The 15,623-nt window shown below is 38.5% G+C and overlaps 1 protein-coding gene across 4 annotated transcripts in view; it reads left to right on the plus strand.

Moving 5' to 3' along the window:
- KBTBD2 (kelch repeat and BTB domain containing 2) overlaps positions 1 to 13,770 on the plus strand; it is a 20,662-nt gene extending 6,892 nt beyond the window's left edge. For 3 of the 4 annotated variants that reach the window (XM_019628813.1, XM_019628815.1, XM_019628816.1), the window contains exons 2-4: positions 3,837 to 4,347; positions 9,319 to 9,484; positions 11,066 to 13,768. In XM_019628813.1, the coding sequence (XP_019484358.1) occupies positions 4,178 to 4,347; positions 9,319 to 9,484; positions 11,066 to 12,601 (1,872 nt within the window). In that variant the 5' untranslated portion in view covers positions 3,837 to 4,177 and the 3' untranslated portion in view covers positions 12,602 to 13,768. Of the gene's footprint in view, positions 1 to 3,836; positions 4,348 to 9,318; positions 9,485 to 11,065 lie in introns of all 4 variants that reach the window. The other variant, XM_019628812.1, reaches the window with a different exon arrangement.
- The last annotated feature ends 1,853 nt before the right edge of the window (positions 13,771 to 15,623 follow it).

Here is a 15,623-nt window from a genome sequence, read left to right on the forward strand (position 1 = left end):
CTGCGGCTGCTGGCCGCTCACGCTGGCTGCTGGCTACACACGGTAGCCCATGGCAACCCACTGCCACAAGGGCTGCAGCCTACCCAACTCACAGCAGCCCAGCTCCAGGTTGAGCTGTTGTTCAGCACCTTAGCTGTAGAGGGCAGTGTCACTGGCCCTCGTATGTGGGATCCGAACCGGGGCCCTCTGGCGTCCCAAACCAGCTCTTAACCAACGCGCCACTCAGCTGGCCACTGTAAATGAAGTTTTATTGAAACACAGTCATGTCCATTCATTTACATACTATCTTGCTGCTTACGGGCTACAACAGTGTTAAATATTTGGGACAGAGACCTTATAGCTTACAATCCAAAGTATTTTATCTTTATGATGAAAAAAGTAGTACACCTTTTGAAAGTTTGTGGGTTTTTTAATTAGATAATCATTGCATATGTTAATAAATTTTAGAAGGTTTAAATAGGTCTTCAATAAATTTTCCTTTGCTCTGCAATGCAAACCACTGTTAGTTGGGGCAAGTGCCAACTACCTGATTTGATCATTTTCCTTGTACTACAGTTTTTCTTATGGTAAAGTAAAATTTCTTGTATCTCTATCTAAAGTTTGGAAATGAAAGATCAAGACAATTAGATTTCAAGGAAAATGTTTCTTATACCTAACTTGCTTCACTCATTTGCCTAGCTCTTGGCTATTGAGTTTGTAGGGTTGTTGGAAAAGTCGTGACTAATTTTTTGCAACGAAAAACACGCCATGACTTTTCCGACAACCCAATAGTTTGGGTTTAAAACATGCTGTTTTTAAATGATAGTCATGGTTTTGGCTGTAGTGTATGCTAAGAGTAAATGCACCTGGTGTTTTAGAGCTCTAATGGTTGGCAGCTCTTAGTGTGAGTACTTAGAACAATCACCAACACTTAGTAAATACTCAGTAAACATTTGTTGAGTTTGATTTAATTAGCCATTAATTTATAATAGAAAATTAAGTAAACAATTGCCTTGATACCTGAAAATTGCTGTCTGAGGATGCTAACTTCTACAGATAACAGGATGTATCACTTATTTTGAAGTGAATTTTAGATACAATACAGAATGATATATATGACAGTATATTCAAAGGACAATTATAAAATGTGTCAAATCATCGGTAATTAAGTAATATAGTACAAACTTTGTGAAATGTTTCGGAGTATTTAGGATATTGATTTCAAGTTTTGTTTTTAGGAGAGAAGGAATCTTGTTATGAAAATGTTTATGTTCAAATGCCTATTTGAAGGTGGTTGGTTGATCATCTTAAACTTTGTAACTTTTCACATTTTTAGTTAATACATTTTGAAGTCCGTGTTCCCAGAGAAGTGATATATTTTGAATTGTACTGGATACAGATCTGCTTAAGTTACTAAGTTTATTTACTTAATATGATATCTGATTGACTTACTTTTTTTGCCTATCTTAATATTAAGATATCCTAAATAAAAATTACCTTATCAGGCAGAAAATGTACCCTAAATTACAGAGGAAGAGGGTGGGAAATAGGGTGCATAAATAAGTGATAATGAGGTTTATTTACATAAAGTTGGTTCACCGTATTTTTAAAAATAGGCTTCAGTTGTTTTAATACAGTTTCAAGCATATGATTTAAAAAATCAAATCTGGTAAAACCCAGACGTAACAAACTAAATGGGGCCCAAAAAACTCACTGCAAAATATCAGGTCATAGTATGAGGTTAAAGAAATTACCAGAGTGGGACTGTACAGCTAGCCTGCATGGAATTCTGGGATCTAGGAATGGTATCCAAATCTATCCTGGCCCTGGCCGCCAGTTCCTGTCACCTGGTTTAAATATGGATGGGGACGATTTTGGACCCTGCAGCTGGGGTTAGAACTTTCAGTTTATTAATACATGCAGTTCTGTAAGATAAATTTCTAGAAGAAGAATTGATAGACTGAGTTATTAAGCACTTACAATGCCAAATATTATGTCTTCTATAATACTTCACTTGGAATTCTGAAATTCAAAGATTCTTAAAATTGAGTTTTTAATAATACTCTGCATGCACAACCTGACCTGAAGTAACATGAGTCTATATATAGTATTATTTTTCACACTGTTCATATTTTCTGCAGTAAAGATAGTAATATGTTTGGTTATGGCGTGCTGCCTCAAACTTCCTGAGAGAGTTTGTAATACATGATTTATGCACCACGCTATCTCTATACAATCTGAAAAATTCTAAATTCCAGAACATATCTCACTCCAAGAGTTTTGAATAAGGCTTCATAGGTATGTATCACCTTACACTCCTGTATAAGAATGCTCATATTCCCACACCCTCACTAACACTAGGCCTTGCTGCATTATTAATCTGTGAAAATAGCCCGTGATTTTAGGTATTACTAGCTTTAGAGGTAGTAGAGCTTAGATTTATAGTGTAACTTTCAGATCTGGAAGAACAAAGTCATTACCTTAAATGACCCAGTCTCACTCTGCCTTTGCACCTGTTTTAGTTCCATAGTTACTTGGCTGGAAATTTGACAGTTTATATCAAGTTAGCAGTTCCTGCAATAGTATAATTGGGCAGGAAGTACAATGTGATCTCTTTGACATATAGGTGATAGTTTGTGAGAAAAAGTATTAGCATTTCCAGTGATACTCATAGGTTTCATGGCAACAGCGCTTCACTTTCTGATTATGAGAACTAAGAGACATCTAATGAGAAAAGAGGTGGTAGTTTTTAACTATTAGTAGCATTCTGTGTGGGCTTTCCCTGGTTTGTAATTTCTTTGCCATATGTTGTAAATACTGATTTTTAAAGTTAAACTTTAATTCAGCTGGAGTTTTTTTGATGAATGGTGTGCAGTGTGACTAAAACCTAGGTTTTTGTTTCAAGTAGTTAGCCAGTTCATTATTTTTTGAAATAAGCCAGTCTTCCTAATTTGAAACACCATGTTTATCTTTATCATATCTAATTTCTTATGTTTACTTGGGTTTATTGTAGATTTGTAATACATTTTAATATTTGATATCATGGGGAAAAACTTGCCTCCCCTCCGCAAATATCTTGGCAACTTTTGTGCGTTCTTCCAGATGAATCCTCTGCAAATAAGGTTTAGATCAGATTTGTATTAAATTTACATACTAATTTGGAGAACATTTTATTTGTATAATATGGAGTCCTCCATGTAGGAACACACGTCTATTTTACCATGTTTTTTCCATGGTGGGTTTTTTTCCAGTAGAATTGTTTGCTCTTACAAAGATTTCTCGGAAGGAAACACTGTACGAAGATACATGTTACATATACTTCCCTTATAGAATTGAACTGCAGATTTAAAAATATATATAATTTATACTTTTGAAATAAATTGAGTCTATTTACCATATAGTTTAATAATGTAAATTAAATATAAAACTTTTGTGAATACATTTAAGATATATCCCCAAAATGAGAATCTCTGCAAGGAAAAGGGTTTTTTTCCTCTTAAAGTATGGTGATGTATTGCCACTAAACAAACAAATTGATCTGGCTTTGTGGTAATTTAAAGTCTTTTATTTTTAAAGAGCTTTAAAAGTGTATGCCTGTTAGGTGCTCCTTATTTTCTAGAATTTTTGTGTGTGTAAAAGGCAAAAAGTTAAAACTACAAATGTGAATTTTCTTCAGTCTTTTTATTTTAAATGTAATGGACTTTTAAAAATGTCCCTTTTCTCATGTTTCATTTTTATGGTAATGGCTAAAGTTGAACTTCAAATAAATACAATTTATATTTAAGTCTGCCTTTTTCAAAGTTGTATTCTAAATACACTGGCCTAGACGCTCTTAACTGGCGTTTTTTTCTTTTTAGTTACTCCCAAAGATCCACGGAACCTAGGATGTTGCCACGAAGTCTACCTCGCGTGTTACTCTTTTTACTCATGAGCTGCACCACAACTGCAAATTTGAGCAAGCTGTCTGCAGACTGTGTTGAGAAACTCTGAAGAACCTAATTAACACAGGATGACCTAGGAGTGATTTGAAGTCTATAACAAGATACTATCCATTAGTGAATGTGTCAGTCTGGGTTCTGAATGCTGCAGGTAACAGCAAGCAGAGGTTCTTTCTGTATCTCTGAAGCATTCACTTGACCTTCCATCAGTAAGACTGACTTTCCTAATCTGCTCCGGGAGAAATTAATGGAATACAGTCATGTCCACTCAAGACGAGAGGCAGATCAATACTGAATATGCTGTGTCCTTGTTGGAGCAGTTAAAACTGTTTTATGAACAGCAGTTGTTCACTGACATAGTGTTAATTGTTGAGGGCACTGAATTCCCTTGTCATAAGATGGTTCTTGCAACGTGTAGCTCTTACTTTAGGTAAGTACTTTACTCTTCATTAGTTTGTATTTCAAATGCAGAATATTAGCTTATTTTAATGTTTTAACAGGAATTCTTTTTAAAGTTTTTAAATTTATTGGGGTGACATTGGTTAATTAATACATTATATAAGTTTCAAATGTAGAATTCTGTAATACATCATCAGTATATTGCCTTGTATGCTCACCACCCAAAGTTTAGTCTCCTTCCGTCACCATATATTTGACCACCTTAGGAATTCTTTTTAAGCATTATTTAAATTAAAATAAACGGGCCAACTGAGTGGCTCAGTTGATTAAGAGCTCGCTCAAGAGTTTGAGCTCTGAGCAACAGCGGTTCGATTCCCGGCCCGCGCTGAGCAGCCGCTGAGCTACCTATCCACAGGTAGCAAGATGGCTCAGCTTAAAAAAAAAAAAAAAAGGACCTGTTCCCATTTCCCCAATTCCCCAGCACTGTTCCCATCCCCCCAATTCCCCAATAAAAATCCTTAAAAAAAAAAAAAAAAAAAGACAAATTTAAAAAAAAAATAGATGTCTTAATGTTTTGGTAATTTTCTATTCAGAGGATGTAGTGCTTTCCAAAACAGTTCATAAGTAAGGGACAGGTAAAAGCAGTTGTTACAAAGGTTTAAATACAAGAATTTGGTTGAAATTGACTAAGGAAAAGTTTTAATGATGGGGAGGTGAGAAGATTCAGAATGTTATTTTTCCATTAAAAGAAAGAAAAATGAATGGGGTAATTACATTTACTCTTGAGATGTTGAAATAATTAAAATTTAAAATCTGGTCATTGTTAATATGTTAAAGCGTACACTAGGCTCAGTAATAACTTCTAGAGGATAATTAGTGCTGTTTATACATGTTAAGGACATTTATTTTTTTTGCAAAAACATGTTTTCTCATTCTTGGTTAATGTTGCCATTTGTGATATCCTTTAGCCTTACCAGAGAGACTCCTTGCCAGATTAAAATATTTAATAATAACATTGTTGGTGTTCTCTATAACTCATAATTTAGAAGTTAATTTAGTTATTTATTGTTTGCTAATTACAAGGAAGTAAAGCTTAACTTTACATTTTTATGATCTTTTTCAATTTTTAATCTTTTTCTTTAAGTGGGTTTCTCTATTTTGTGTTTCATGAGAAGAATAGAAGCTAAGGCATAGAAATTCCTTTGTTTTCTGCCCTTGGTTCAATTTTTACTTAATATTTGAAAGGGACAGCATGAATACAGGTGAATTAAATGTGGACCACTGTATTTCTACTACAAATATCAGCAGTCAGGTGGAGCTCAGCACTGAATGCAAATTTCTGCTGCTCTTTAGTGGCAGCTGTGGACAGGACAGGTTTAATTTGACATTCATGTACACTGACGGTGTAGAAACTTCACTTTCCTCAGTGTAAACCATCTCATGATGATTACAGAAGCTAAGGCCCAAATGCCAATTGCTTGCTATGTCTGCAGTTGCTTCAGGTTAAGCTGTGGATTTTTCGGGTAATTTCAGACAATTGATTTTCTTATCTTAGAAAGCTTGGTGTATTTGCAAATAGTGGTTCCAAAACCTGTTTGATCATCAGATTACTATTGGGTGTTTCTACAAAGAGATTCTTAGATTTCAAACTTAGAAATTTGAGTCAGTGGGTCTGGGTTACAATTTCAGAATTTGTGTAGTTAAAAGCTTCCTAAATGATTGTAATAGTTGTTATTATTTTTTTCCAGATTTGTTGGCTTAGTAGATGGTGTTAGAAACTCGAGGTTATAGAATCTTAGAATACCTGGGCCCATTAGCTGTCCCTTTCTAATGGCCATTAATTATAAATTGAGTACCCATTATTGGAAAGAGCTTTATGCTGTAGTTGTAGATTTTCAGATTGACATTTGTAATCAGAGTAGAACCTTTGTGGTAGTAACCTTAGCAGTCATCTAGTCTAACTTTTAAACCTATGCAGAAATTCTTTCTATAATCTATATTGTCATCATCTTTGTCATGAAGTAACACGTGGGTTTATTATTGTCTTCCCTTTTTTTTCTTTCTCATTTAGTTTATTTGTGATTATATAGATAACTATTATTTAAATTCTGTAGTCATGAGGTTATTATTTATCTTCAACTGATTGGATTGGAATTGCTTTTCCTTAAGACCAAGAAACTTAAATTTTTCATTAATGTTACAATCTTAAAGACAACGCAGTCCTTCAAAGCTACTGTTACTTCCTTATCACTAGCTAGTTCCTTCTTTAGCATCCTTGGTCTTCTGAGAGAATATATTCTCCCTAAAGCAAATCAGATAATAATAAGTAGAAATAATAAGTAGAAAGAATAGTCCAGTACGTTTTGAGGATTAAAGCCACTCATCTTGAAAACCCTGTGTCTGCACCAGTTTCAGAATTCCCAGTACAAACACACTCATAATTAATTGTTTTCGCCCACATCTTTTCTCTGGACTGGTAGGTAGATTATCATATACTCCCACAATTTGATCTTTTCCCGAGTAATCTTCAACTGGACTTTGCTTTCAGGTTTGTCGATTTCATTATCTTTACATATACATAATACTGTCAGCCTTTTATCATTAGATGTTTACTATTAGAAATTTTGACTTTTGAACTAGGTAAATTCTTCCCTTTGTAGTTTAAGGTACCAGTTCATTCCACTAAGAATCAATACGACGTCTGAAATCAAAAGAACCTCTGAAATAGTAGTTTCTATTTGGTAACATTTACAGTTCTTTTTAGACCCCTAATGAGAGAATTACTGAGCATCTTTTCTGTTGTGGTACTTAATCCTGTTAAAATATTATGTCATTCAGTATTGGCTCTTTCTTAAAGCTGTTTCTTTAAAATTTTCCTGATCAGGTTGGCTGGGCCTCTTCTATCTTTGGTCTTCCGGAAGCACAGTTCTTCAGAGAAGTCCATCCTCCTGGTGTAATAAGCCGTAGTCTAGAAAGACCAAACTCAGTGCCATCTGTATAATCAGCTGTTTGTTCCCTTGTGCTACTTCCTTCAAAGTTACGATCTTCTACTGGAATAGGCATAAAAACCCCTTGTGTGACCCCTAAATCTTCTATTTTTGTCTCAGAGCTCTTAACGGTTTTTTTTCAGGTTTCTTTCGGCTATCTCCCATTTTCCCATGTCAAACAGGTAAAGCCAGTAGCGATAGGTGTTTTTAGAGAGTTTCTTGTCATGTCTAGGATGTTTTTCAAGAACAGTTCTGCCCTCTATTACTCCGGAGGGTTTGTTTATGCCCATCCTGTATTCTTCCGGGGGAAGTCCTCACCCCGCCACCCCCGTGGATATTGCTGCTGCCACTCTTCTGCTCCCTAATTGCCTGAGGTTTCAGCTGCTGTCCTTACTGCTCGATTCCCTGGGGAACCTCTCAACCCTCTGTCATTCTTCTTTCGCTGTTCTCCTAGCTGCATTCTACCTCAGGTTGGTCCTTGGGATACTGGGTGGGCTTTTGTTTTAGTTTTTTAGTTTCCCTCAGATACCTTATTTGGCTTTGACACATGTCACTTTATAGATAATTTATAGTTGGCTGCATTAATGCCTGACCTCCAAAGTTCCAGTCATATTAAATACTTAGCCAATTATTGTATTATTTCCATTTGACTCAACTGCCCTGCCTTACCTCAAATGAAATATATCCAGAAATTTAACACACCTTTTCCCAGGATTAACTTTCTCGACCTTACAATTTTTCTCTCGATGGTTAACAATATTTTTTCAGGCTTAACTTGAAAATAAACAGGTAGCTTTGATTCTTCCCTTTTTACTTTCTACTCTATCCAATTCCCTATTTTGAGAAAATCACCAGATATTGTTGGTTCTTTGTCAAAGCTTTCGTATCCATTGCTGCCACCCTACCTCAGGTTCTTCTTATTTTTCGTCTAGATTATTGCAGCAGTCACCTCAGCCTCAGACTACTGCCGTAAAGCGGATACTGGAGTAAAGCGAGGCATGGATTTTTTAGCTTCCCAATGCTTATAAAAAGTTACGTTTACGCTACACTGTAGTCTGTTAAGTGTATAATGGCATTATGTCTAAAAATAATGTACGTACCTTAATTTAAAAATACTTCATTGCTAAAAAATGCTAACCATCATCTGAGCCTTCAGTGAGTTGTAATTGTTTTGCTGGTGAAGGGTCTTCAATTTGTAAAAAACCAAAAACACAATATCTGCAAAGCGCAATAAGGTGAAACTCAAGAAAAGGAGGTCTGCCTGTAAACGAAGGTTGATGTTGCCACTGCAAATGGTGCAGTAGAATGGTCTGGTCTGTGTGTGGCACTGGATTATTTTTTGTTGTCTCCCTCAAGAGCTTCCCCTGTAAGTTACTTGTCCCTCAGTAGATACCCGAAATAATGCCCCATGTTTCGTTTTTCTTTTTTTTTTTTAAAGAGTGCTTGTTTTTTGTTGTTGTTGTTTTTAAGATTTTTATTGGTGAATTGGGGGGATGGGAACAGTGCTGGGGAATTGGGGGAAGGGGAACAGACAAGTTGCTGTCGTCTTGCTCCTCAGTCCAGTTGTGGAGGACGCTGCTCCACTGGCCCAAGTTGGTACCATCATTGTGCTCTTCCCGGGCGAGGCACATCAGTCGCCGGCTTCTGGACGGCCGCTCACGCTGGCTGCTGGCCGCTCACTGCGGCTGCTGGCTGCTCACGCTGGCTGCTGGCTACACACGGTAGCCCATGGCAACCCACTGCAGCAGGGGCTGCAGCCCACGCCGNCAGGGGCTGCAGCCCACGCCGTCGCCGGCGACTCACAGCAGCTCAGCTCCAGGTTGAGCCGCCGCCCAGCATCCCAGCTGTAGAGGGCAGTGTCACCGGCCCTCACGCGGGATCCGAACCGGGGCCCTCCGGCATCCCAAGCGAGCTCCCAATATTCGCGCCACTCGGCCGGCCCTCGTTTTTCTTTTGAGCTCTACATTTGTTTTGTACTAAATCCATAAGCTTTGCCTTTTTCCTCTCTGCTGTAGGGCCATGTTCATGAGTGGACTAAGTGAAAGCAAACAGACACACGTACACCTGAGGAACGTGGATGCAGCCACCTTGCAGATAATAATAACTTACGCGTACACGGGTAACCTGGCAGTAAGTGACAGCACTGTAGAGCAGCTCTACGAAACGGCGTGTTTCCTGCAGGTGAGCACTCTTCCGCTCAGTGAGTACGTCAGCTGTGGCTGACTGTTTTTCAAGAAACATTTCATCAGCGATAAGCAGATGTAATTTTCTTGTTGCAGATTTTAGAAGGTAAAAGTTTTCTTTTTAATAAAAATGTGTAAGGGAAAGACAGACTAGGATTTGATCAGCCAGTTATCTTACTTAGTTTTAGACGGGAACTTAATTAAAAAGATAATTATGAATTATGAATAAAAATTTCATACTGGTTTTATATTCTGTGTAATGTACCTAAGAATTTAGATTTTAAGTAAAAGTAATGTTTACCAGTGTTCATTAAATTGTAAGTGCTTCAGTTGGTTTTTTTTTTTGCTATATGCTTAGATGTACTAATTTTTTATGGTATTTTCACAGAAAATTTCAAGACTGTTACGGATATTATCGAACTTAAATATGTAGAATAGCCATGTGACCATATTGAGCTCTTAAGGGGAAGTATTTAAACTAAACTAAAATACTGGGCCTATACTAGGTACCTACTATGCCTATAACTCTGGGGAAACTGAGGCCATGGTAGGTAGCTTCCTGGTGTTTTAGAATCAGAGGCATTCACATCCTAAATCCAAGCTTGAAAGAGGGAAATGCCTACTATAAGTGCTGTCTTTCCATAGCTTGTAAGTTCATTAACTGTTTTAAAGCCAAGAACTAAAAGCAGGTGTTGTGAAGGATTACTAAAAAAGGAGAAATTTTAAGAAATTTGGATTCCAAAACACTTTGTTACTGTTAGTAGTGATACTGTTCTTATAGTTTTTTCCTACCGTGTTACTGAAACCCTTATGCATATGATTGGCCAAATGCAAAGTAGGACTCTACTTGCTGGACTGAGTTGCTCTGGCGAGCCTGGGATGGGCATTTTGTGATTTTCACTATTAACCATGTGAAATGATAATAGTCTTATATGCCAGAGTCCGTATTGTGCTTTTTATAGGTTCTCATATAATCCTTACAATAATCATTTGTAAGGATTTCTTCGTTTTATGTAAGACGAAACTGAGGCTTAGAGAAGAAGAGCTACCTGTCTAATATTGTACAAGTACTGACTGGCCAATCGAAGTGTTGAATCTACGCAACCCAACCTCTCACTGTAAATTGCTTCTAGGCATAGTAGGTAGCATTATTCAACTGAGATCTACTTTTCCTTCTTAAACCAAGTGTAGACAACTGAGGGTGGCTAAGGTGGGTCACCTGGATGTAGGTGATTTATAACTACACAGAAATACGTTTAAAGTCTAGAAAAGTGTATAACTTATACATGAATTTCCTTCCTTTTGCCTTAAGACTGTTTAGTTTCTTAAGAGCCTATTTAATGTTATAGCACTGGCTCCTAAATAAATAGGGCAGTTAAGTAGGCCACTGGACAGGAAGAATGCAAAGCTGTGCATAGTCTTCTAATTTTATTATTATGGAAGACATGATCTTCCAAACACCCATATATAAAAATAAAAACTACAGTATAGGGATCTGATTAACATACCTGTGTCTTACACAAAATAAAATTTGTCTATCCTACCTTTATCATCCTTTTTTTTTTACCCCCCATTTTAGGTAGAAGATGTGTTGCAACATTGTCGAGAATATTTAATTAAAAAAATAAATGCAGAGAATTGTGTGCGATTGTTGAGTTTTGCTGATCTGTTCAGTTGTGAGGAATTAAAACAAAGTGCTAAAAGAATGGTGGAGCACAAGTTCACTGCTGTGTATCACCAGGAAGCTTTCATGCAGCTGTCACATGACCTACTGATAGACATTCTCAGTAGTGACAATTTAAATGTAGAAAAGGAGGAGACAGTTCGCGAAGCTGCTATGCTGTGGCTAGAGTACAACACAGAATCACGATCCCAGTATTTGTCTTCAGTTCTTAGCCAAATCAGAATTGATGCACTTTCAGAAGTAACGCAGAGAGCTTGGTTTCAAGGTCTGCCACCCAATGATAAGTCTGTAGTGGTTCAAGGTCTGTATAAATCCATGCCCAAGTTTTTCAAACCAAGACTTGGAATGACTAAAGAGGAGATGATGATTTTCATTGAAGCATCTTCAGAAAATCCTTGTAGTCTTTACTCTTCTGTCTGTTACAGTCCCCAAGCAGAAAAAGTTTACAAGCTATGCAGCCCACCAGCTGATTTGCATAAAGTTGGGACCGTTGTAACTCCTGATAATGACATCTATATAGCAGGCGGTCAGATTCCTTTGAAAAACACAAAAACAAATCACAGTAAAACAAGCAAACTTCAGACTGCCTTCAGAACTGTGAATTGCTTTTACTGGTTTGATGCACAGCAAAATACCTGGTTTGCAAAGACCCCAATGCTTTTTGTGCGCATAAAGCCATCTCTGGTTTGCTGTGAAGGCTATATCTATGCAATCGGAGGAGATAGTGTGGGTGGAGAACTTAACCGGAGGACCGTAGAAAGGTATGACACTGAGAAGGACGAGTGGACCATGGTAAGCCCTTTGCCGTGTGCCTGGCAGTGGAGTGCGGCAGTTGTAGTTCACGACTGCATTTACGTGATGACATTGAACCTCATGTACTGTTATTTTCCAAGGTCCGATTCGTGGGTAGAAATGGCCATGAGACAGACGAGCAGGTCTTTTGCTTCAGCTGCAGCTTTTGGTGATAAAATTTTCTATATTGGAGGGTTGCACATTGCTACCAATTCTGGCATAAGACTCCCCTCCGGCACTGTGGATGGGTCTTCAGTAACTGTGGAAATTTATGATGTGAATAAGAATGAGTGGAAAATGGCAGCCAACATCCCTGCCAAGAGGTACTCAGACCCCTGTGTTAGAGCTGTTGTGATCTCAAATTCTCTGTGTGTGTTTATGCGAGAAACCCACTTAAACGAGAGAGCGAAATACGTCACCTACCAGTACGACCTGGAACTGGACCGGTGGTCCCTGCGGCAGCATATCTCTGAACGGGTGCTGTGGGATTTAGGGAGAGATTTTCGATGCACTGTGGGGAAACTTTATCCGTCTTGCCTTGAAGAATCTCCATGGAAACCGCCAGCTTATCTCTTCTCACCGGATGGAACAGAGGAGTTTGAACTGGACGGAGAAATGGTCGCGCTACCGTCTGTATAGCTGGGAGGGATTCAGGGAGTGCACGCCTGGCTTACGTGCTTTGTCATTTTCTTTGCTAAACAAGAGAGGCTATGAAAGGACTAAATATGAGTACATAAAAATCTATCTTTGATAAATTTTATTTTTATGCCCTAGTTAATATTTGCATCAGTATAATATATATCAGTGAGTCTTACAGAAAGATATGCTTCCATAATATGAAATAGATTATCCAATAATTGAGAAACTTTTATGTGTATCATGAGAGCATAGAATCTGGAGTATCTAACGTTGTTAGCCCTGTGTATGTACAGTTCCACAAGTTCACTTATTAAAGTAGTTTCCTGTTCCTAGTGTGGTATATCGCAAATTGTGCTGAGGTTATTTTAGTATATGTATCTCATTCCCGTGCTTCTGTTCTGAAGTCCTGGAATACAGTTTTTTCCGTGTAATGAATCCAGCTGCACTTCACACTAATGTCCGTGTTGGTACAGAAATGTCGTCTCAATCCTGTACTTCAGTTGAGGAAGAGCTTCCATCTTAACGGTATTGCACAGGGAAAGCTATGACTGCAGGACCGGTCTAACGATACTGTTAGGTGCATGTATTCTCTCTTCACTAACTTATACTCTAGCATACAGGTCTTCCAATCAGCTGGCCACTTCCCAGGTGTGGACTGAAGTTGCTGGGCTTGCAATACGAGTTGCTCGCCCCTCATCGTGCGGGTCTGTGTGGAGCTTTAATCAGTAAATGCCTCCACTTCCTGTATTACATTAACATTGGCTCATGCATATAATTACCTGCTGCTGTCGTATTTCTCCACCTTAAAGATTTAGAGTGGGTTAACCAGGTCATTACATCTTAATTTAATAACAAGCATTACTGTAGAGTGATTGTGTGTAGATACCCGTTAGCTGTCAGGTGTGTTTTTTTTAAGCTGTTGTGTGTGGGGGTAGGGTTAGGAAGGTGAACTCTTCAGGAATTCTGCACCCGCAGTGCAGGAGAGCAGACAACTCACGCTGCTCTGGCATTAATCCCAGGAACCACTAGCAGGAGCGGGCGCCGCCAACCTAACACGGGCACAGGTGCTTCGTGACAAGCGTTACTAGCATGCTCAACTGCATCATGTTCTGGCACTGTATTTTGAATGACATTAATTTATTAAATAAATAAATTGTATATATTCAATATGTGTTGTTCTTTTGTGATGGGAATGGTGTAATGGTGTGCTTTTTGTTTTAAATTTACTGGGTCAGTTTAGATTTTTACATAGAATTTTGTTTGAGAGAGAGACACGTCTCGTGTGGCGGGGGGCTTTTTTTGTGATGCGACCATTACTGTATCAACATAAACTATAGATCAGAAATAGTGCCTTTCAACCCTAGTTGCATATTAGAATCATCTGGGCTACTTTTAAAAGCTCAGGGGATGATGCATGCACTGTCCCACACGAGATGACCCACAATCTGGTGGGCAGACCCAGCAACGGAGTCTGTCAGAACGCTGCAGGTGATTGGCTTGTGCAGCCCACTGAGAACCATTTAGGCCTTCTGTACAGGCCAACCTTGGAGACGTCGCGGGTCTGGTCCCAGACCCCCGCAATAAAGCGAATCTGCTGGTGGAGGGTCTCACCTTCAGTTTGTAAAAAATACGACATCTGTGAAGTGCAGAAAAGGGAGGAAGCACAATAAAATGAGGTGTGCCTGTATCATAAGGACTTGATTCTAGGTCACCATTCTTCCTAGAACACATCATTCATCATGTGTACAGACTTCAGCTGCCTCCCGCTGCCTGGAATGAAGTCCAAATTCTTGAGTTTATTTAAGACGCTCGTAATCTGGCTTTAGATTACCTCTATAGCCTTAAACATTTGTTTTCCCACAAATCTTAATATTAATCAGGCTTTTGCTATACTTTCCACCTTTGCTTATGCCGTCTGCTCTACTCAGAATGGTCTTTTCATCCCAACGCTGCCTGTAGCTGTCTTGTGTTATCCAAGATCTGTTTAAGGTGGTTGTTAAATGAATGTGTTCCTGATAACCACCGCTTACTGTGCTGAAGAGTCCCTTCTCACATCCTTCCTACCCTGGCACCATCATCTGTTAATTGGACCAATTCATTCTGTTGAGTATTCTTATGGATCTTAATGCTTTTCTACAACGTGATTGATGTTTTTGAGAGTAGGGACTTGTTTTAGAGGGCTACGTCAAAGTGATTGATGTTTTTGAGAGTAGGGACTTCGTTCTAGAGGGCTGTGTCTCCTACAGTGTAACATAGTTGGTGATAAGAAATGTTGACTGAAAGCAGCCTTGGAGAGTTCAAAATAGTTGAACTCAATATACCACATTCTTCATTTTCATCAGAAGTTTCATGTCACCTTTTTCTTCACTGACCTTTCCATCCATCTTAGATCTATTACCTTACCACTTCCACCACCCTTGGCAGTATCCTTTGCCTTATAATTTTATAACTGTGACAAATAATTTTATAATTTTATGAACGGTCTTGACTTGTTCGTGATACTAGCTCAACTTCAGTTTCATTTCAACTGAATTCCTTCACGTGCAGTGTTGCTCACATGACTCTGACAGTTATTTCTCTTGGAGGGGTTTGAGAATAGAAACCTTGTTTTAGGCCTTGGATGCTGGGTGAGCACAGGGAAAACTGACTGACATTGGTGAAGTTCATGGGAAAGGGCCCGGGAGCCTAGTTTCTCCTCAGTAACAAAGTCCTCTTTGAGGCCTGAGAACTTGCTTTCTCACCTTGGTTTCCACCCATGCCCCCCAGCGCCATGCGCTTCTTCCCGCTTTCCTAAAGGGTTACATAATTATGCAGCTCAGCTCTGGGGGCCTTCTTTTCACCCTTGGACAGTACTTTCTGGAACTGCTAGATTTCCAGATGAGAACTGTTTATTCTGGATCAGACTTAATTTGGTCAGCTGAATTCTCTAGGGTATGGAGAGTTTTTCTTACCCTTGGCCTACTTTTTGTGGTACTAAATATCCTTTTACAGTTTCACCCTGTACTTTGTAAAACAAACACTT

This window comes from Hipposideros armiger, unplaced genomic scaffold (assembly GCF_001890085.2).
Source record: "Hipposideros armiger isolate ML-2016 unplaced genomic scaffold, ASM189008v1 scaffold_809, whole genome shotgun sequence".
Classification (NCBI taxonomy): domain Eukaryota; kingdom Metazoa; phylum Chordata; class Mammalia; order Chiroptera; family Hipposideridae; genus Hipposideros; species Hipposideros armiger.